This window comes from Sphaerodactylus townsendi, linkage group LG07, assembly GCF_021028975.2.
Source record: "Sphaerodactylus townsendi isolate TG3544 linkage group LG07, MPM_Stown_v2.3, whole genome shotgun sequence".
Lineage (NCBI taxonomy): Eukaryota > Metazoa > Chordata > Lepidosauria > Squamata > Sphaerodactylidae > Sphaerodactylus > Sphaerodactylus townsendi.
In genome coordinates, this window is record NC_059431.1 from 80,235,019 (window position 1) to 80,258,659 (window position 23,641).

The window sequence follows — 23,641 nt, forward strand, 5'->3', positions numbered from 1 at the left end:
TCCACGCCATAGAGCCAGTGCCTCCTTCAGAACGTGGATCCGGAGTATACTCCCATTTCTTCACTGTGCCAAAGAGGAACGGGGACTGGCGAGCCATCCTAAACCTTCGCTACGTAAACAGACACATTCGCCTACAACGCTTCAAAATGGAGACCCTGAGATCCATTGTAGAGAACCTCCGGCCGGGGGACTTCCTCACCTCTCTGGATCTCACCGAAGCGTACCTTCACATCCCCATCAACCCACAGCACAGATCATTCCTGAGATTTGCGGAGGGAGAACAACATTTTCAATACAAAGCTCTTCCCTTCGGACTCGCCACCTCGCCCCGTGTGTTCACAAAAGTCCTCCTCGCACCCCTCATGAGTCTCTGGGAACAGACCATCCATGTCCATTTCATTCAACCTGGCCGACATTCTTATCCGATCAGAGTCTCAAAAAACAGCCCGAGGTGGATCTGAACACACGTCATGGTGCCTGATGCATGGTTTCTTAGTAAACTTGCAAAAAAGTTCCACCGTCCCTTCAACACGCATTATCTGGAACGCACACCTGGAGGCAGTAATAGACACCCGGCTGAACTCTCTTCATCCCTCATGCCATCAGACCCTCAAGATCCGAAAGCCTGATGGTATCCATCCTTTCAGCCAAAACAGTTTCCCCTGTTGCAACTAGCCAAACTGATGGGACTTTTCTATATCAATAATAGAGGCTATGTTGCAATGAGGGACAGCTTCCATGCCAGGACCCTCCAGGAGGTTTCTCGCGACCTTACACAAGGACTCACATGCAGAAAGCCAACCAAATGCTGCAGTCGATGGTTCCTTCGAGATCTCCGGCGCAGCCCTACGGTGATAGTCACACCCTCAAAACCTACTAACCACCCAGGGGTGCAAGGTCTACCTACCTACGGAGACAGAATCCAAATCTTCACAGATGCCAGTCTCCAGAGGTTGGGGAGCACACCTTCCAAGGACAACAAATTGCCCAGGGGCACATGGACTCCCTACTCAGTCCAAATTCCCCATCAACCTTCCTAGGAGATGAGGGCAGCACGCTCTGGCACTCCTGGGTACGCACTTCCACCCCCTCATCCAGGGGCGACATGTCTTACTGGAGAACGGACAATGTGGCGGTACCAAAGCTCACACATCAACAATCAGGGAGGGTCGCAATCCCGTCGCCTCTATCAAGAGTCCCTCCATATCCTCAACTGGGCAGAGGCCAACCTCAGCTCCCTCTCCTCAGAACACATCAAGGGGAACCTAAATGTCGAGGCCGACTGGCTAAGCAGACAAACGATCATGGAAGCGGAGTGGATGTTACACCCGTCAATCTTCCAACAGATAGTCCAATGGTTTGGAACTCCAGGGGTCGACTTGTTTTCCTCAGAAAAGAACCACCAGCTGCCAATGTTCTTCACCAGATATTACCACCACCGAGCAGCAGCAACGGATGCTCTGACATCTCCTTGGCCTCAGACACTTCTGTATGCCTTCACTCTGTTTCCCATCATCCCCAAACTCCTGAGGAAGATCTGGAAGGAGAAGGCAGAGGTCATACTAGTGGCTCCGTGGTGGCCGAGACGACCATGGTTTTCTTCCATTCTGCAACTGTCCAGTCAACCACCGTTTCGGCTCCCAACGCCTCCAAACATGCTGTCCCAGGGCCCGATCACGCACCCAGACCCCAGCTGGTTTTGCTTAACCGCATGGCACTTGAACGCTCAGCTTTGAAAAAGAAAGGCTACTCCAAAAAAGTAATAGACACCATAGTGGCCTCACGTCGCCCCTCCACTTTACGCATTTATGACTCTTCATGGAAATCATTCGTGAAATGGACTAAATGGAAATCATTCGTGAAATGGACTAAACCATACAGACCCGGTACGTCCCAAGGTGGCCCAGGTCCTAGCATTCCTCCAGGACGGCTACGAGAGGGGCCTCAGAAGCGCGACCCTCAAGAGACAAGTGTCAGCCTTAACGACGGTCTGGGGTCACCTACAAGGGGTACCGGCCACAAAACATCCGGACATTGTGTGCTTCCTAAAAGGAGTTCGCCAAAAACAACCACCAGTCCTTCACCGCTTTCCTTCATGGAAATTGAACTTAGTCCTGAACGCGCTCACCAAACCCCCCTTCAAACCAATCCAATCTTTTCACGTCAAATGGCTCCGCATGAAACTAATTTTCTTAGTGGCCATCACTTCTGCCAGAAGAATTTCCGAGCTAAGGGCCCTATCGATAAATTCACAACTGTGTGTGTTCCATAAAAACAAGGTGGTGATGCGCCTAGACCCAACATTCAGGCCAAAAGTTGGTTCTCCTTTTCATCTAAAACAAGAAATCGTGCTCCCCACTTTCTTTCCTTCACCAAAACACCCCAAGGAAGTGCTGTGGCACACCTTAGATGTGTTAGGGAGGGCGCTTAAAAGCGCATCATCCGCACAGAACATATCAGAAAAAAAAGCAGAATCGCTCCTAATTAATGTGTCCACCCCTAACCTGCCAGATGCATAATGTCACTACGCTAAGTTATCAGCACCGCGATATCAGGTCCTGCATCGTAGAAGCATACTGATCCCAGTAAAACATACCCGTACCTTCCAGGAATCATTGCGCACATTCCACGCAGATGCGCTGCAGCCAATGCGACACTTAGGCCGGCTGGCTCATACCAGTGGAGGACATATCTGCAGAGAGGCAGCTACTTGGGTCATCCTCACGTCACAACCTTCATCAAACATTACAGGCTGCAATCTCTAGCTGACAATGAGGCCGCTTTTGTCCACAGAGTCCTAGAGCATATTTTCGGTGAATAATCCCACCCTATAGTGACACTCGTCGAGGGAGGTCCCAATCCAGGATGCCTTTCGAGCCTACCGCCTTCAGGAGAACGGTCCATTGGTATACTTACCCTGAAGGGGCCTTCTCCTGGCGGGCGACAAGGGCATCCTGGCCCTCCCAAAATATTCACCAATCTCACAGGGGAATCAACACATCATTAACTAATCTAACAGGGTAACCGGGCTAGTTAGTCCCCAATCCTGAGTGAAAAGATCCTTTTAGTAGGATAACGGTTAGATAAATTGATTAGACGCTATATGCTCCTCACGTTAGATACCGTTAGTATCAGTTTCCTTCACGGTTGCCTTGTGTTATATTTGTTGCTTCCTGTTATATTCATGTGTTGTGCAGTTGTTTCTTTCCCTCTTTACTGCTACGTTACTCCAATACTGGGGCCAGAAGGGTGTGCCCAACCCATCTACAGGAAGTGACATCAAGCTTCGTCCTGCCTCCCTGAGAATGAGTTGGGAATCACCCAATCAGGATGCCCTCGTCGCCTGCCAGGAGAAGGCCCCTTCAGGGTAAGTATACCAATGGACCGTTCCCTGGGTAAATGTATTTGAAAAGTAGGCAATTGGACCTTCATCTGACTGGAATTTAAGGTTACACAGAGGGTCCCTCCCCAGTGTACGAACTCACACACTCAGTTAGCACTCCCATTCCAGGAGTGGGACACATACAAAATCTCACTCATTCTCACACAATGCAGTTAATCCCAGATGCTTTTTATGTTGGTGTGAGAAATTGTGAAAGCAAGAACTATCAGTTCCCTGGAAAATCAGATGGATGGGATGTTTGAGCTACACTGAATAGGAACATAGCCGTGAGGATGAGGATGGAGGAGGAGATAATGGGAATTTGTTGGCTGGTTTATGCACTGATGTGAAAGACAGGAATCAGTCAATGTTTCCTGCAAATGTAGCAGTCTGTAGATTTTACCAGGTAGACTGGTTTCCATTTGGCAAAAGTATTAGACAAGGATGTATGTTGTCTTCTTGTCTCTTTAATCTATATGCAGAACATATCAGGACAGCTGGATTAGATTTAGATGAAGATAAAGTGAAAATTGGTGGAAGGAACATTAACAATATGAGATATGCAGGTGACACCATTTTACTGGCATAAATAGGGAAGACCTGAAATGCTTACTGATGAAGGTTAAAGTAGAAAGTACCAAAGCAGGTTTAACTATAGCTGAACATCAAGACATATGTAATTACTACTGGAGAATGACACAACTTTAAGGCTGATGATGAAGAAATATTTATTGTTCAAGGTTTTCAATTCTTTGGATCAATCTTCAACCAAAAGGGAGGCTGCAGCCAAGAAATTTGAATGAGACTGAGACTGGAAAGGCAGCCGTGAAAGAACTAGAAAAGATTCTTTAAGTGAAAGGATCTGTTCCTGGCAACCAAGATCAAGATAATTCATACTATATGATTCCCTAATATTATGTATGGATGTGACAGTTGGACAGTAAATTTTCCAACTCCCCTTTCCAACCCCCCTTCCCTTTCCTCCCCTTCCTTGCATGCCACCCCTCCCTCCACTCTCCCTCCCTCCGCTAGGGTGGGTGGGCCAAGTCCAGATGTTGGGCTCCTTCCCCTCCCTTGCATGCCACCCCTCCCTCCCTCCTCTCCCTTGCATGCCACCCCTCCCTTCCCTGCCCCTCCCTCCACTAGGGTGGGTGGACCAGGTCCAGATACCAGGCCCCTTCCTACCTCTCCCTTGCATGCCACCCCTCCCCTCCCAGCACTAGGGTGGGTGGGCCATGTCTAGATGCCAGGCCCCCTTCCCTTCCCTCTCTTGTATGCCACCCCTCCCTCTCCCTCCCTCGGTCAAAGAGCCATGGCGGAAGAAGTTTGGTTAGTTTGAATTGTGGTGTTGGAAGAGAGGCTTAAAGATACCATGTTCCTCCCAAAAGACGTGGGTTCTAGGACAGATCAAATCTAAATTCTCCCTAGAAGCTAAAATGGCTAGATAGTGGCTATTGTATTTTGGTCTCATTATGGGAAGACAAATGTTACTGGAAAAGACCATAATGCTAGGAAAAGTGGAAGGCAGCAGGAAATGAGGAACCATGGCATCAAGTTTGTAAGGCCTGAGCAAAGCTATTAATGATAGGATGCTTTAAAGGACGTTGATTTATGGGGTATCTGTAAGTCAGGACCAACTTGATGGCGCTTCATATACAAATAGAGGTTTTTATTTTCAAATATTGTAATATTTTGTGGCTCTTTTCAGATGCAAGAATAAAATATGCATTATTATGACTGGCATGAGCCTCATAAGGCTTTCCTTTACTGTGACTTGGAGTTGAAGAGTTTCTGGTTCACAGAAAACAGTTTATTGTTTTGACCATTTCAGATGGCATAATAAACTGTAGTTTATTGTGGCTATAGAGTCTGCTGTTTCTTAGCTCAAGGAGGGAGGGCATTAGCCTGAAGGTTCCATATTTTGTTACCATAATGAGAAACTTTGGTTTGATATCTCTGAATGCAGCTAGTACATGTTCATGTTTATGCATCAACATTCAGTGTTACATGAATGAAGTGTGTGTGTACATGTGTGACAGTGAACATAAAACAATATCTTCACAATGTTCTAGGAAAAACATATAGGTGTTAAATTTATAATGCTTTGAAATAGCTCTAACGGAAACTCATTAAAAACTTACTCATGTGGATATTGTAATATTTTTCAGACTGCAAATGGATATATCTTGTTGTTTAATCTTCCATCTGCAAGAGACAAGTACCTTTATGAACCAATTTATCCCAAGTAAGTCTGCCATAATTTTTTTCTTTTCTTTCTGTCATACATTCAAAAACCACTTGAAACAAACTATTGTAAAAATGTTTTCTTAAATACATATACAGTATTTTGGTGTGTCAGTGAGAACTTACTGAAATGTGAAAAGCTGTCATTTGCTTTATTGGCTGACACTCAAAACCTCTGAGAATTTCAGCAATGCATCTTGCAGCAGACTTGTTAAAAGAATTAAACCATGTTTTACTTCAGGGGTCAAACAACTATGTTTCTACTTGTTTGAAGCTTTTGAGAAAGAATGGAATGTCCTGGTTAGTTAGGATCTCTCTTGAGAAGCAGGAAGTAGATATGAGCACATCTTGTAACTCTTGCTGTTTTATCTAAGACCAACTGTATATAAATTGCCCCAAGCTGCTGGCTTTGAAATGTTAAGATAGGACCTGTCTCTTCTTGACTAGTTGCAAATGGCTTGTACTACCTTGCTGGTGGAATAAGAGCAAAATTTGTGCCACCTTTGGTCAGCTGCTATGTGAGTTTTTCTACAGCTCTCACAAGAAATGGCGGATGGAATTTTTGGCAGTTCTCCATTCTGGTAGTAGACATCATGCTGCATTGTAAGGACCTCCCAATTCTTTTTTGGGTAGCAAAAGTAGATGCATTGGGAAGTGGAAGGTATCAAAAATCTTTTTGTATTTGTCTATTTCCACTTCTTTAGGATTCAACTGAATGTATTTTTTGAAATGACAAGCAAAATGAATGTGTTTACAGTTTATGAAGCAGACCCAATTTGTCAATACCTTTATAAAGTAGATCAAAATAGTTGATTTCCTCTATTTGTGGGTTTCTCCTTAAATTGGCAACACCCAACAAATGTTCAAATATAGTTCCATAGTTTCAAAAGTGTTATATTGTTAATCTTGGAAGAGAATATTAAAGTGATTGCTTCAATCATTTCCCATTAAAATATTTTTTCTGTAATTTACAATAGATAACCATTGATATATTTTTGAGTTTTTACATTGGGGTAAGCTAATACAATGTTAATTTTATTAAAAGATGAGAGATGGATTATTTGAGGGCTTGTTGTCTGTTATGGTACACAAACCACATGGCAAAGTTGTGATCATGATCTAGACGTTTCCTTTCTTGTCCTTGAGGTAGCATTCTGCTGTTTTGTTTCATCATCCTTAAAGAGTTAACTTCTTTTCAAGTTTTTGCTCACTTCTTTCCCGCTTTGGAGCATTCATCTACCCATATGTTTATTAACAAGCAGTGTAGGGACGGCATCATAATTAACCCACATTAGCAAGCTGGTCATGCCATGTAGATGACATCATCCCTGTAGATGGGATGATGATCTATTGCATTTGTTGACAAGATCTTTAAGAACTGATATCCAAGTGCAGTATATTTTGGCTGGTTGTGTGGAAAGACCTTCAGGTATTTCATGTAGAAAATAGGTTTCCTGGATGACTGTAATACTGTTGAGCCTTAGGGGTTTCTTGACTTCTTCTCTAGACTGTTCTATTCAATTCATTGGCGTAAAGCTAAAGAATAAATAGCAGTTGATGTTTGCATGAAGCCAAGACCATATGTGGCAGCGCTCCAGCTTCCTTCCAGTTCAGAATAGAACTTGGAACATGGTCATTGCTGGCCATAAGCCCATGCTCTGAGATGCTGCTTTCAAGTGCGTGTACAAAGAATGCATTTCAGTCTTCAACCTAATTTTTAATGTTATGGTGGAAAACTGATTAAAGTTTAGAAAAGCAAGCCAAATAGCACTAGAAACTAATGCTTGGCAAAGGAAAACATGGCAAAAGCATCTGGGAACCAGACATACCATTTGATATAAAGTATGTGTAAACTTATAAATAGCACTAGACTTTGTGGACTTGTGTTTTTAAAAACATTGTATCAAAAAAACAACAACACAGAAGTACAGACACAATGTTCATTTCAATTCAAAAACCCATGAATGGAAGGAAAATTCCAACAAATTCTGTTATGTAGAACACTTGAGATGCTGAAACATTCTGTAGAACACTTCAGCTGCAGTGCTGTCACAACAAGTTAGTTCTTTACATTTACCTAGCTCCCAATTCAACAAGAAGTTGTAGAAGAACATCTTTGGATCTAGTGTTCATGTTTTGCACTACATTCTAGCATGAGCTGTTAAATAGCCCTTATCATTTGAGGAGAGGAAGACTACTGACCTTTGGGTACTTTTCCCACCATCCCAGGAGGCAGGAAATTAAATCATTTTCTTCCCATCTCTGATGAGAATAGTTTTCCTTCAGTTCTTTTCCTGTCTCCTTTGCATGTTCAGACTTCGAGGAGCTGTGATTACCTCTTGGCCTCTTTTTGCTGTGGAGTTCCTTTTTGGTGATCCTGGCCCATTACACACAGTGAGGGTCCCTCAGCTTCAAAGAGAATTGGCCAGGGAGTCTTTGTTTTGAGACGTGCTCACCATTATTACCCTCTGCCTTGTTTGCAATGGGGCCGGCATTACCTATCAGCTGGATGTTTGCTTGCGTCCGGTTTGGGGGGGGGGGGGGGAGATGTTTCACAGGTTTTGTATCATGCATGCAATATAGCAGTATAAAAAAGGTGAACTATTAAAGAAAAGTATTGAAAACGGCATCTGTACACTTTTCCCAAACACATAATGTCTTTTGTGGTGGGGAGTGAGGGGGGGAGCAATGGCAGTTTGCAGAGTGCAAAAGGACAACATGAACCACCATTTGCTAAGTTCCCCAGGTTCACGATAGCCCATCTCCCACTGCTGTAACCCCAGGCATCAAGGCCAACTACTTTTCCTAGTATGGTCTGGAATCATTGATCACTTGTGTTTAATACTAAGAGGATGAAGACATCCCAGTTTGTTGATCAAATGCATGGGCAAATCAGGTGACTGATCGACTTTTCTTATTATTTTTACTTTTTTAGTATTAGTATTGATTTATCGATCTAACAGTATGGTCATTTAATTTTTTTTAAATTTAAAAATCTAAAGATATGTAGGGAGGCCATGGGCAATAGAAATGAGACAGCAGGACAAGAAGCAGGAAGGAATCGGCAGCAGGGAGGAGGGCAAAGGAGAAGAGTGCCCAGTACTATGAGGGAATTGTGGGAGGGGGGTAAAATTAGGCAGTCTTGCTGTGGGTGGAGGGAAGAGGTCCAGGGCTAAGTTGTGCCCACTGGAAAGTCTTCCTTGCTCTGGCAACAAAGCAAAATTCATGCTACAAGACAGAGTGCTGCAGAGGGTGTGAAAAGTGAAAGTGGGGCTAAAAGGAAAACATCCATAGAAGAAATCTTGCTGCAATAGATATTCGCTACCACCACATTACAAACACCTTGTGTGTAATTGGTCCATTTCTTTCCCTTGTTTGCCTTACTGTCTGTTAATTGTCTTCATTGAAGGGGAGGAAATACCCTCTTGGTTCATCTTTCCTACTTCCAGTTCTGCTAAAGTGACCATCACCACAGAACCCCCGTGGCTATGTAATTTGCATGCTTGAATCTGAAACAGCCTGCACACTGGCAGGTAATAGGAGGTCATCATGTTAGATGACAGAAGACTATGGAAGCAAAGTGGGGGTATAAAATGCCCACATGTTGTAACAATTGCCATCAGCTGCATCTTCCCCTGCAGCAAATGCAAACTAACCAAGAGTATGCAGGTCAATCCTCCTCTTACAGGCAGAAGATTCCTTTGTTGCTCAGTGAGTTTTCAGGAGTGGCTGACCAACTTTTTAAATAGTAAGGTGGTCAGAACAGAGCAGTCTCTGGACAGAAAGAAGCACAGCTCTTCATGTACCTGCCCTCTCCTCAGTCTACATTCTATCTAAGAGGCAGACTAACCAGGGGGTCAGGGACTCCCTTATGGGCCAGACTCAGATCACTTAAAAATCCTCTCAGCCTTCTGAAGTGGCACAAAAAGACTAACCCCCCCTTCCTGAGATTCTTCTCCAAGGTCTTTCCAACTGCATGAAGAGATTTGCAATCTTCTGAGCACTCAGTCTAACTCAGACAGAAAGAATGGGAGCTATCAGATGAAGACCTCATCTGGCCCGCCAGTCTCAGACTCAGGATGAGTTGCTGCCATTATTCTACAGAGCCCTGAAGATTCTGCAACTTTCCACTCACATGGGAGATCCAGAGCCCAGTGAGAATAATGATAATCAGTCTGGGGCTACAGGATACCCCAGACTTTGGGCTCCACATTCTTTTTTCTCGCTTTTTACTAAAGAAAATGGACTAAACCTTCAGGTTAGTTCTTCCACTGGGGCATACAGAAAATTATCCTCTTTTCCAGCAGAGGTTTCTTGACTGTTTAAAATTTTGGTGGTAGATGCTGCGGTGGCCAGAACGACCTGAAGCATGTCCTTACTGTTTTCTGCTATGGTAGAAGTGTCAAGGAGCTATGTTTTTGTGATGTGTGTCCTTTGGTTTGTTAAGTGTATAAAGAGAATGCTAATAACTTTACAGCAAGTCTCTGTGGCCTGTATGCATTTCAGTTGAAAATATGTTTGTTCTATAGTAGTATACTGACAGCCTTTTGTGAATATCCTCTTTCGTTCTGACACTTTTGAGAACTGTCTGCTGTAATTTAGAATTTGGATAGACATCAACAACTGCTGATGTGGCAACGCAGACAAAGCATTCCTTCCTGCTTCTGTCAGCAGTGTGTGTTCATAGTTTAAAGGTCAAAGTAATTGGAATACTCAGACTCATAAGGATGTGTGCCATATCTGAACACTTAAAGTTTTAACCATCTTACATATGCTTCAAGATTCACTCCGGTTGCTGTTGGCAGTGTGGAGAAAATAGAAATTAAGGGATCCTGCAAAAATATATCTTTGTTTGAGCATTCCCCAACTGCCTTTTCTAATTATAAATACGAGGAATGCATGAATTGAATTTGGGCTTCTGTTTATCCAGAGAGTGCCTGCTAAGTACACTTTCACCAAAACAAGGGTAGATGAAGATGCTGGTATGTAACACACCTGATAAGGATCACAGTCTCCTCCTCCTCTTCCTCCTCCTTCTTTGGGGAATTTGGGAATGCAAAATTTATTTTTGAATGAATGAAATGTTTTTTAAGACAAGGTTTTACTCAAAATGTATAGCATGAAAAATTACATAAGGTGATCTAAAGCATTAGCTAATGTCAGTTCCTGCGCATATACATCATATTTTGAAGGATATGGCTATTGTTGAAAGTGAGTCATTTTAGCAACAGTTAGTATACTATAGTATGTTTGAAAAGAGTTCCACCATGATGTTAAATAGTTGATATCCAAATATGCTGGTATTACAATCTGTTGCAACTGTGGGCTAAATTGTACAATATGTTTGGCCACAGGTCAGGTCAGGGTTCTGCTGACTCACCTTATTTTCCCTGCAACTGCATAATGGGGCAAGAACTGTTTTTCTCAGGAACACAGGGCAGAGAGGATGGCTGGGAGCCCCTTCTGTAGTGCCATGGCCAGGACAGAATCAGTATCTGTGGTCCTTGGAAGCGAGTTCTCAGCTGCTGATCTGTGGCTATGGAGAAAGTGAGTCTGGTCAGAAAAACCTCAACCTGATTCATGGCCAAACAAACTGTGTATGAGTCTGTTTCTGTTCAAATTATATGCTTCTATTTTTTTACTACAAAACATTGATTTTCAACTTTAATTGTTTCTGAAAATAATTGTAATTTGTTTACAGTAATGTGTTTGATTAAAACAAATAAGAACTATGAGGTTTATCAAGGGAGTATGATTACAAAGAATAATTGTACCCATAGGATTGCAGAGACTTCTGTACTTGCGCACACAAAAATTGAGTTCAGATGACTGGCAACTATGATGCTGATTTTCCCTTTTAAATTTCCAGTCAGAATTGTGTGTCACTTCACTGTATATTATTAGCATTTTATGAACTCGGAGGTGTCTAATAATTTATGTCTTGTATGTAGTAGCATACAATTTTTTAGTATCTGAAAACCAGTTTTCAAAATCTTAAATTATTTTTTTCCTAAAAAATGAAGCTTCTTGCATTGATAGTTGAATACTGCTAAGTAAACAGGTGTAAAGTGCAGTACTTACCAGTGGAATGTGACATCTCAAAAAAGCAATTTGTGACACTCATATGAAAATATATTTTGAGCCGTGCGTTTTGCTTTTGGGTAAAACCTTTTCTATGACAGTCAAGATAAAAAATAGACAACTTTGTTCAATTTTTTTATGTACCTTGAAATTAACAAACTTAGGCATTTTACTTTCCTTTCCAGAGATGTTTTTGTGTTTGCAATTCAAATATAAGTTAGTACCTATGTTCCCCCAGAATCCTTACTATATTCTTATTGGATCATAGGGGTCATGTGACTTTTATGGAACAGTTGTCCCATAAAAGGATAACATCCATCTAGAAAAAGATAGTACTTAATTTAGAGGAAACCTATCTCCTGTGTTGTGGTTTTGTGTCCTCTATTCCTCTGACCGAGGTTGGGTGGCTGTCCAGTGTAGAGTTACTGTCATGCTATAAAAGATACTGGAGCCAGCTTCATAGATCCTGGAGCCTGCTTCATAGATGAGTTAGAGTAAGAGCTGCACTGATCACTTGATGTCCTCATTCCTCTTCTGTTTGGGACATTCATCAGGACTATATGACAAAGAACATCGTTTTTATCATAGAGTGTCTGGCCCATTCTGCACAGGCACTGAGGGGGGATGCGTCGGCATAGTTTATGCCAGTGCACCCCTGTGGGACCATTCGCATGGATGGTCCCGCTGGGAGCTGCGGCGCAGCCTTCGCACAGGCTGCGCCGCTCCCAAACGCTCCTTACCTCCGGTTGCCTTCTTTCGCGTTGTGGAGGCCAGGGGACACCCCCCCCCCTTGCCAGAGCGATGACACTGGAGAATGAGGCCAGGGGGCGTGTCTCCTGGCCTGCACAACGCAACAGAAGGCGACCGGAGGTAAGGAGCATTTGGGAGGGCTGGGAGAGAAACGCCAGCTTCCACCCAGTGCCGTTCGCATGGCACCGAATGGAAGCTGGCGTTTCCAAAACACCGGTGTTTCCAAAAACACCGTTTTGGCGGGATCCAGGCGCTGCTGCAGCAATTTGGTAGCGGTGCCTGTGTGAGTAGTCCCCGCCAAAACGCTGTTTTACTGGCCCGCTGCCACTGCTTTTGACCCGTGCGGAAAGGGCCTCTGTTCAGTTGAGAAACTAGTTTTGTTTGAGGAAGTCAATAAAACAGCCTTGTGAAGGCCGAATTATTCTTTGTCTTCTTTTTAAAGAGGAAGCCCACATATGAAAGGAACACCACACTATAAGGAAGAACAATGTGCCCCATCATTAAATCTAGAGAAGAAGCACATTTTGGATTTGCAAGCATCTATAACCAGGTACAGTGTATGCTCATTCATTTCTGCTTTCTGGATCAGACATGGCTAGTGTAATGCTTGGTAGCAGTAATTCAGGAAATCACTGGTGGAACATTTAAAGCATGACCAGTATAGTTATGCGATGTCAAGCACTGACACTATGTAACATCCAGGAAGTTAATATCTTTTTGGGTTAGTTCTAGTCAGTGTATCAGAATACTGTGTTATGGTTTCGTTTCTATGTCTTGCCATATGCCTACTTCTATGTCTACTAAGTGACTCAGTAGAACTTGTGATGATCCATTTATAGGTGCCAGTGTTCTTTTCTTCTTCATCAGAAAGTCTGGTTGTAAATTTATTTACTGTGGTTTATTTTCTATAATGACCAGGGTCTTTAAGTTCTTTTCTTCTTTTTGCTAAAAAAAGCCTGTTGCTGTGTCCTATTTTGGAAATTTCCCAAATCCCAGTTAAAGAATGAATGAAAACTCAAAGTCTGAGCTGCATTCTTTCCTTTTAGAACAGGGGTAGGGAACCTGCGGCTCTCCAGATGTTCAGGAACTACAATTCCCATCAGCCTCTGTCAGCATGGCCAATTGGCCATGCTGGCCATTGGCCAATTGGCCATGCTGGTAGGGGCTGATGGGAATTGTAGTTCCTGAACATCTGGAGAGCCGCAGGTTCCCTACCCCTGTTTTAGAAGAAGATAATAAAATTAAAGAAATTTTGTTTGGTCATCACTGTCTGTAGTACCTACTGTGCCTTTCTTGTAGTTTACAGGCCATGCTGGAAGATCTTCTTGTGGCTACTGTTGATGGTCTGCTTCATCTAATTCACTGGGATGGTGTGATAAATGGAAGGAAAGCCATAAATCTCTGTACAGTACCATTTTCTGTGGACCTACATTCTTCCAGAGGTATTTCTTATTCATATCCTGTTTATAAAGAGAAGAAATACTCTGAATCTAATGAAGACCAAGAAGACAGTTTGAAATATGATAGTCAAACACTTTAATTGCTCTATTACCAGGCTCGTTTTTGGGATTTGAAGATGTGCATATCACAGATATGGAATACTGTTCTACGCTTGATGGATTTGCTGTTGTGTTTAATGATGGCAGAGTTGGTTTTATTACACCAATGTCAAGTGGATTCACAGCAGAGGTATTTTTTTATATTGAACTAGTACATCATTAGTTGGCTGCTCAAATTTGTAGTCTAATGAAATATTTCTCCTGTGTTATTCTTATGGTAAGAATAAACCAGGGTGGTTTAGTGAAAAAAGATCTTAGGGCAAAACCTAGAACAAAATGAGCTCTTTTCACACTCCATTACTGTTCTTTCTGTAGGGTTTCTGTATTCATCAGTATATTCAATCTAACCATATTGAACATTCTTACAAGAAAAACATTTCACAAGCAACAAGTTCTATTTGTATAATTAAGGCTGCAGTATTCATGTTTCATTTGCTTGCTTTCTAACATCAATTCTGTGTAATCCACCCAAATTTCATTTATATTCTACTGTCACATTTTGTATCATGTATTTATTATTTTTTTAAAATTCATATGCTGAGCTTAAAACATATTTCTCATTCAATTACTACACAAGTGTATTTTTAAATTCTAGAAGCATAATTTCCCACTGGGACACTCTTATTCAGGCTACATTATCAAATAACTATAGGAAATTTTGGTCAATAATATCTGGTGATTTGCATCTGAGTATTTACCCCATCTCTAGCATTTCTGCACATGAATGGTATTTACATTTCCAAAAGCTGTTTAATACTGATGGGGATAGGCCAATAGTCCAAGATCTTGGACTATCGAGTCCAGTCTCAGGATATGCCTGAATGGCCATGGGTCACCACGGAGGAAATTAGGGTATGGATCGATCAATTCAGTTGCGCAAATCCCGAAGGCCGGATGCACTGCCTTGGGAGCTATTCAAAATGAACATAGAATGGTGGGCTTCACTGCTTGCCTCTTTATTCACAACAGTGGATAAAACAGGTGCAGTCCCACCAGACTGGACTAATGCCATTGTTGTCCCAATTTTCAAAATAGGAGATCACACATTACCATCTAACTACAGACCCATAAGTTTGCTATCAATTGCTGGGAAACTGTATGCCAAACATCTTTTAGACAGTGTTGTCTCCTGGATTTCCTTAAATGGGATATTGGGGTGCGAACAAATTGAATTCAAGAAGGGCAAATCTACTTTGGACTACTGTATAGTCCTTAACTTATTAAGTACCAAGTATAAAGACAAAGAGAGGTCCAAGTTGTATATTGCCTTTTTTGATCGTAAGGGTGCCTTTGACTCTGTAGAGAGGAGTCTACTCTGGGAAAAGTTGGATAAAATGAATATGAATGTTGGCTCCTTACCCTTATAAAGGCATTACATAGGGATACCACGTGTCAGATAAAGTGTACTCCCTCAGGGTCATTCAACCCTAAAATAGCAGCCACAAGGGGTGTTAAATAGGGTTGTGTTTTGGCGCCAGAATTATTTAATTTATTTTTGAATGATCTTGCTCCAAACCTGCTATAAATTAATTTGCATGCCCCATGGCTAGGAGGTGCTCAGATCCCGATGTTATTGTACACAGATGATGCAATCTTCTTGTCAAAATTCAGAACTGGCTTAAAACACCTCCTCAACAAATGCAATGAGTACTATAATAACAATTCTCTGGTACTGAACTTTGCAAAATCCAAGATTCTCAAATGTATACAAGCCGGTCAGATGGCTTCTAAATGGTAAGCCCCTGGATCAAATTAAACATTTCAAATATTTGGGCTTTAACTTCCATTTCAAAGCAAGCTAGGCCACACACAGAAATCTAGCAATTGCTGGAAGTAACAACAGCACCATGGCTATTATACGTTTCTTTTACACCAAGGGCCATGAATTTGTTCCAGCGGCCATCAAAGTTTTCTATGCCAAGGTGGCCCAGCAACTGCTTTATGGTGTACCACTATGGATAGGAGCCTGGAACCACTAGGTTGAGTGGATTCAATCTTGCCTCTTATATAAGATACTAGGTGTCCCCCATTGTGTGCCATATGCTTCTTTGTGTTTGGAAGCTGGTCAACATCTTGCAACCAGGGCATGGTTAGTGACCTTCAAGTTTTGGGTACATGTATGCTTCAACCTGGAGGTCCTGAGTTTAACGTTTGAAGCTTTGCCCGCCCTCCAAAGATCTCAGTGGGGGGCTTGCATAGAGGCCAAAATACTTACTCTAGGTAGGTTTACTTGAGGCTTTGGCAGTGTTACCAGCCAATGAAATCCTTCAGAGCTTGAAAAGGCGGTTGACTGATCAAGAATACTGGAATCTAACCAGAGAAGCCAGTAAGTTCTGTTCCATTCTCTACTTTGGAATCTACCTCTAGGTAACTTGTATGGGCAAAGTATTTAATACAACTAACAGAGCCCAATCAGCACCGAGCCTTTACTTGTGCAAGATGTATTGTACTCCCATCAGCTTTGTTTCATGGCAGACAGCTGAAAATTCCTCATCATGAGAGAGTTTGCATATGCACCATGAATTGTGTAAAATTGCTCAAACATCTGCTTTTGTACTGCCCTCTCTATGAAACAACCAGATTAAATCTTTTGCAACAGGTTCTGGCAAAGAAAAAACGTTTGTCAGACCAACAATTTTTTTTTATACCAGTTGAATAATGAGGTTGCTAAGATAACCGAGACAGCAGCCAGATTTCTACGTCTTGCCATCATGATGCATTTTCAAACATAGAGTAGGAGTTGTATAGCACTGCAGCCAATTCTCAAACTCTTAGGACTTTTTTCCTTTGTCTTTATGCTGATATGCCAATAAAGGTTGTCTTGGCTTGACTTGATTTTTAAATTGTTTGTACTTTTCTAGGTTCTTTTACTTCTAATTACTGTGTTTGATTACATCTTCTGCAGAATGCACATACATTGATTTTGGAACTGTCTCCCAGAATTGTTTAACTTCAGCAGAGCTGCTACATTATATATCTATGAAATCATGAAAAATTATAAACACCAAGTCCTACTAATAATATTTGCTAACTGAAACTTGTGTTTTAAATACAGACTTGGAAATTTGTGTTACTAGTTTGTTAAGCTGACTAGTTAAGTACTGCCTTGTTTCCAAAAACCTGTATTGAGGTGTCTGGTGTTTAATATCTCACTTAGTGAAGTTATTTTGCTAACGGAGGCATCACACTTTAAAGCATCCTTAAGGAAAAGATGGTTTCCTTATGGAAAACTTTAATGTAAGATTGCCAAATCCAGCAACACGTGGTATGCTTTGGTTTTTATCAACAATGTGTTTATTTAATGTATTTCTAATCTGCCTTTTTACCTTCCAAGGTGCTAATAGCAGTTTAGATGAAAAGATAAAATGCAAAATGACAGCATCATTTGCAGTAGTTCACATTCAAGAGCAAATGGTTTAAGTTTACTTTTTGAAAAGCTGCTTCTAGTTTTAGAGAGCCTCTCACATCCAAGCAGATGTGCTTGCCTTTTATTATTTATTTATTTATTTATTTATTTATTTATTTATATATACACACTGCCCTCCCCCAAAGGCTCAGTTGAGAAATGGGGTTGGGAGAGAGGTGCAGAGAATAATATTGCTGCTTTCTAAAACATAGATAAGCAGTGGTATGAACAATTTATGTATGGGAAACTGGTTTCAGTTCTTGTTAGGAGCTTATTTGCAAGGTCTTGAATGTGACAGTCTCTGTGTCTTGTGAATTAAATGCAAGGGCTTTGAAGTGTGCGGCCTTCATCTGAAGTATGCTCTGTTGCAGACTAAGCAATATGCTTTACAAAAAAATTTTTATACCATATCTTACAGCAACTTCATGGTGTTTGGGCACAGGATGTTCTGGATGGAACCTGTGTGGCTGTAAACAACAAGTACCAATTAATGGCATTTGGATGTGCAAAGTAAGTTGCCTGTTTCTCCTGTAAATCTTAACAGACTGGAAATCTATCTCACTTTATGCTGTATTAGTTCTTAAGCAACACTTTTCTTTTTTTAAAAAAAGAAGTTTCTAAACTTCTGGTTAGGGGTAGTCCTGTTGAAAACTGTGCATCATTCAGAGAAAGACAGAAAATATACCCTGTCTTGTAAAAAGTCTGATTGGAACTATTTATTAATGAAATAAAGCATTTTGCAAGTCACACGCTAGGCTGGGGGGAAAACTCATTTGTCATTTGTTTACTGAAGATAATTAGGCTACCGTGCAAAGTCATGTTTTGAATTCTTCACATAGGCATACTGTCTAAACATGTTCCGTATCAGTGACTTGGGGCTTGTCATTACTAAACAGTATAGTATGTTGTTTAATACCTTTTCATCTTCATCTTATTAGAGGCTCATTTGCTGGGATACCATGTTCTTCCAATTCTGTTTTTGGAAACGATTTCAAGTGAATTCTCTATTTTGTCCTCAAAGATCCTGTCTGAGACGGACAGCCCAATCCAGAGCCCTAGAGAAACCCGGGACAATGCCACTGTGGTATCACCCTGCTGCCTCCAGAAGCTTTTTGGCAGTCCCGGGAGGCAAAAAATAAGAAACCTCTCTCGACTGCCAAAAAAACTTTCATTGGGCTGAATGGACTTACACTACCCAAAAGGCAAAGCCATGGTGGAAGCCAACTAACATTGACTCCATCCCTGACCAAACCTCCTGCTCTGTGTTATTTCTGGCTGTTGTGCAATTCCATGGCTGCTGCCCACTAGTGGATTTGCTTCTCTGCCAGGATAAGTGCCCCGGGGAGGGCAAATCTGCTGGCATAGAGACCCACCATCTCCACAACTCCCCCACCCCCTGGATTGGGCCATAGATATGTGAGTGCCCTGAAATGTATGGAGATCTATCAGGTTACTTTGTAGAGTGCTCTCCTCTGTGCTCTTTCTTTGTACCCCCTTTCTCCATTCCAAATTGTTGAAGATCATTGTACAAAAGTTTGAAAGAAGTGCTACATATTTCTGAGAGGGATAGATTTTTTTTGTTCCTCATTTGATTTTCTGGCAATGTTGATGTGAGAGGCTTTCTCCTGCAGGGCACTCCCTGCTTTGGAAATTCCAGGTGTTGGTTGTGTTGGCCTGGCGTGGGGCACTGAGGAGAGTTTGGCTATCTGGATGGTATACCATCCACCCAACTCACCAGCAGTTACCCTGTTGAGGCTGTTAAAGGTTAGTTGTGAGGGACCGTTAGTTGTGAGGGACTTCAATTGCAAGCAGCTCTTTTTCAACCACTCCACCACAACCCTCAAACAACTGGCAAGAGCATCTGGGGCAGAGTCTGGATGGCAGTCTATTAACATGCTCCCCCACACATCTTGAAGGTTCATATGGGGTGGGCTGCCCTGGTGGGGGGACAAGAGAATAAGGTATAGTCATCCACTGTGATCATGATGTCTCTTCTTTCTATTATGAATACTCCATGGGTCTTTGATTCTGCATGGCAATAGACATTATAGGTGTTTGGGCAGCTGTAGAACAGTATGAATAGTGTCTGGTTACTGGATTGCTGCAGTGTCCTTTTGCAGAGGAAGAGGTTTCATTAGCATAGTATTGTATCCATAGACTAGTAACAGAGTACCAGCATTTATGCCTGGTACCCCCTTCCTTTCACCATAGTCTATGCTTACTACTATCAACTGTTTTGAGTGGTATACATCATCCTGAGGCCGTCCTAGGCATAGCTTGAAACTGGACTGTTGGTAACATATCCCAAAGCCATTGACTATACAGCTAAAAAAGGACAAGTTGAGATATTTCTGTGACACTTTTTTCATCTATTAATATAAGATGAAAGATCTTTTACTATAAGATAGCATATCCTTTAAAAGATAGCATGTGCTATCTTATAAGATAGCATATCCTTTAAAATAGGCAGTCAAAAGTTGTTGGAAATCTCAGCTGATATAATGTTGTTGCATGGGCTACCATGCCAAAATAATTTGAGAGTTGCTGAAATACAATGGGCATCTGAAATCGGCATTCAAAATAGTGTAAGTTAAGAAATTCATTCAAGTGTGTAATTTATGTGGCTGTGAAGTGTGTGGAATACATATTCTTAAAGTCAAGCTAAAATAGGGAACCTTTATGATCTGTACCATAAAAATCAGCATTTGAACTGTATGAGGACTGCATGTAAACAAATAACTTTGAAGCAAGCACAAGGCCATTTTAAAAATGAATTTGTGCAATCTAATTTGATGAGCAGCAGAAAGAATTATAATATAAATAGATGTCTTGCTCCTATGGGTGGGTAGTTATTCCCTTAGAACGGTCTTGGTTAGCTGTGTACTGCAGTGTGGGAGTGACTTGCAGGGTTATGCCTGTGTCTTTAAATGGTGTTGTTGGAGGCATTGCTTATTGAGATGCTGACAAAACCTGTGGATGTGATGAAACAGTATATGAAGTAGCCACTGAATGAACAGAAAGAATAGACCAATAAAAATTATTTTCTTATAAAACAGAGAAAACAGAATAAGTTCAGCTATTGTCCACTTTTATTTATTTTCAAGTTTACCTCCCTTTCTATTTGACAAACAAGTTGGCTTACCCATAACTTTAAATGATAATCCCTTCCTTTCTCACCAATGTTAGTGGAAGATTATGACTGGGTTAGTAGCACAGTGTATGTCAATGTCTGATTCAGGGTGAGAGTGGGAGTGGATTTCTGTAAAATGTAAGATATGCTATTTTGTCTTAAACCATAGGTCCATCTTGTCCAGCATCCTGTTTCTCATGTTGCCTGTCAGTTGGCCCCTGGAGGGCCAAACAGATCACAAGGCATAGAGACCAAGCCCTCGCAGTTCTTCCAGCAGGCAGCTAATGATACTCTGCTCTGTTGCACTTGCTCTATAAACACTGAGTGCTAAAAGAAATACCTACATTGTCAAACTGATTAGTGGAAATAAACTGCCGAGTGAACTTCAACAAATCATTATAGATTAGAGGTTGCTGTCTTTGATCAAAGCAGGTCTACTATGATTTGTAATTTCCCTTTTATTCTCATTTGGTTTTCAGACTGAATAAAATGTCGAGAGTTTTTTCATGTCTTAGGCCCCTTCCGCACATGCAGAATAGTGCACTTTCAATCCACTTTGCAGCTGGATTTTACTGTGTGGATCAGCAAAATCCACTTGCGAACAATTGTGAAAATGGATTGAAAGTGTATTATTCTGGATGTGCAGAAGGGGCCTAAGTCTGGAAACGTGTGGTGCTTAAAAACAAACTATTAGTAGAAATATTTTGTGGGTTTATGCTGATTAATTCTGAATTTAGAGAGCCATGGTTACTGTTTGAAAATATTACTTTGAAAATATTTTACAAAATAAATGCTACATAATGTTCTTTTTTTAAAAAAACTCTTCTACCTCCTCCCCTACTCCTTTCATCACCTTATAATTTTTTTTATTGCCTAAGGCTCTGTTCAAGCCTATAACTGAAATAAATTTGAAGGGCTGGGAACAGGTTGATGGTTAGCATGAGCCTTTGTAAGGAATTCCAACGAAGCAGAAATAAAAGGCTTTTGGTTGAAAGACCGTTTATTCAGACATCTTAGAAAGCTCACACACACGACATGACAGGAATGGGAACTCCCGCTTAAACTACAGGTTATAACATCCCCTGTCCCATCCCCCTCCCGGTGTCTCCAGTCCCATTCTCATGGGAACGGAATTCTCATCTTGCTCTATGAGATAAGCCCCCTAACAGTGTGGTTGCTGCGGATTCTGGCCCGTCGCCCGTGCCAAGGAATTCAGTCAAGGCCAAACGGCTGTGAAGAGAATCAGCACCACTGAGATCTTTACATTCTGCCTCTCCTAAGAAAAAAAAAACCCTTCCGGTTTCCAAAGTGGAAAGGCACGATGAAAAAGCAGAAATAAGGAGGGGCATCGATATATTTTCTCCGAATCACACCCATTGATTATGAATCCGGAGGAATATCCCACCCTAAGAAAACCAAATATTGCAAGCGATTGGCGATTAAAGCGAGAGTCCAGAATAAAGGCCAATTTCATAGTGCGCTTGTGGCCATAACAATTATAGTCGGCGGGGGTATCTCCGGAGGGTCGCGCCCGCCATCGGAAACGGGAGCCTCCTTTGAGCAAAACTGGAAATGGAAAGACGGGATGGATATTACTTAAGGAATTCAGGGCAAAGTTCTAAAACGAAAGCAGTAGCATCATTGGATCACTTTTGTAACTCTAAAAGGACCCACGAATTTCTTTGCCCAGTTTTGAATATTATTATTTGGTGGAACGCTCTCTAAGATTTTTAGTAGACAAATAAAACCCAAGCCCCCACACGTAAAGGGAAATCAGGTAACGGGCATGCTTTATCCGCCTTCTGAAACTTTTGTGAGTCCTTGGTTTAAGTTGCAGGGCAGTTCGGGACCAGCTCTTCCACCTCCTCAGGCCAGTGGGATGAAATCCACTAAGCTTGAACTCTGGAGGATGTAGTCCAGTAAGCAGTTGGGGCAGTGGTGGGAAAGAACGCCCAGACACAATTTCAAAGGGGGTCTTCTGTGTGCTACTATGAACGGCATTGTTGTAAGCGTGATCATTCGCGAAATGGGATTAAATCGCGACTCAATTGTCTTTGATGATAGTTAGTGTAACAACGTTCAGTACTGCTCTAGCTGCTCTGTCTTCGACTTCCTCTCTGATTCAATCGGGCCACTTTGAACGCAGTAGGGCGGCAACCGGGCCGGGGTGGCTCCCAACAAGTCCATAGGAAAGCTCTTCCAAAATTTGAGATGAATTGGGGCTAATGGTCGGACACCACCTTGGAGGGGGGGCGGAGTGTAGGTAGTAGATGTGTTGGATAAACAGTCGCCAATTCTAGGAGCCGGAGGGAAATGGTGGTGCAGGGGGGGATGAAATGTGCTTTGTTTGGAGAATAACAGGTCCAATTCTCACCACCCATAAAACTGTGTTTCCCTCTGGCTTTCCTCGCAAATCCGCAATTAAAATCCATCGAAATAACCTCCCAGGGCCGGAGGCAACAGGGAGAGGTTTTAAAAGTCCATGGGGTTTTCCTCGAATGGATTTGGCCTCCGCAGACAGAACAACACCCCTTGATATAAGCCTCAATAAATCTTTGGCGCGGCGATGGCGCTACTAACACCAGACCTGGCGACGGGCCAGATGTAGCGCTTTGAGGAAGCCAAAATGTCCAGCCGACCGGGCATCATGGCAAGCTTCTCGGGTGAACCTGCCTGCGAAGGCGGGGAGGCACGTACCAACACCCCCCTGTTTCCAAAACGCCACCCTCTGCAAGCTGCGCGAGCTGGGAGTTCTCCTCCTTCCGCTGGAAGTTCGCGGAGCCCCGCCTCCTCTAGTTCCCGCAGGAAGGGGAGACGATAGCCGGAACGGGCGAAGGGGGAGGAGAAGCAGAGGCCTGTGACCGAAAGTGACAGCCAAAACCCAGCTGGGAGGGGAGAGCACGGTCGCATGGGATATCTTCTGTATGGAAGAATCACCTCTCCCCGAGACGAGACAGCGCGATCAGGCCAGTTTATTTGGTTTTGCCAGGAAAAAATGGACTGTGAAGGAGAAGCTGAGAGAAAAAATCAGCCCAACGTAGTTAAGCTTGCTTTTATGGACATTTTGAGGGGGGGTGGGTGAGAGGGCG

At 42.3% G+C, this 23,641-nt stretch overlaps 1 protein-coding gene across 2 annotated transcripts in view; it reads left to right on the top strand.

The window, feature by feature from the left end:
- RIC1 (RIC1 homolog, RAB6A GEF complex partner 1) overlaps positions 1-23,641 on the top strand; it is an 82,680-nt gene that overhangs the window by 21,300 nt on the left and 37,739 nt on the right. The window contains exons 3-7 of one of the 2 annotated variants that reach the window (XM_048504805.1): positions 5,551-5,627; positions 12,900-13,007; positions 13,757-13,899; positions 14,013-14,146; positions 17,841-17,932. In XM_048504805.1, the coding sequence (XP_048360762.1) occupies positions 5,551-5,627; positions 12,900-13,007; positions 13,757-13,899; positions 14,013-14,146; positions 17,841-17,932 (554 nt within the window). The remainder of the gene's footprint in view (positions 1-5,550; positions 5,628-12,899; positions 13,008-13,756; positions 13,900-14,012; positions 14,147-17,840; positions 17,933-23,641) is intronic. The other variant, XM_048504806.1, reaches the window with a different exon arrangement.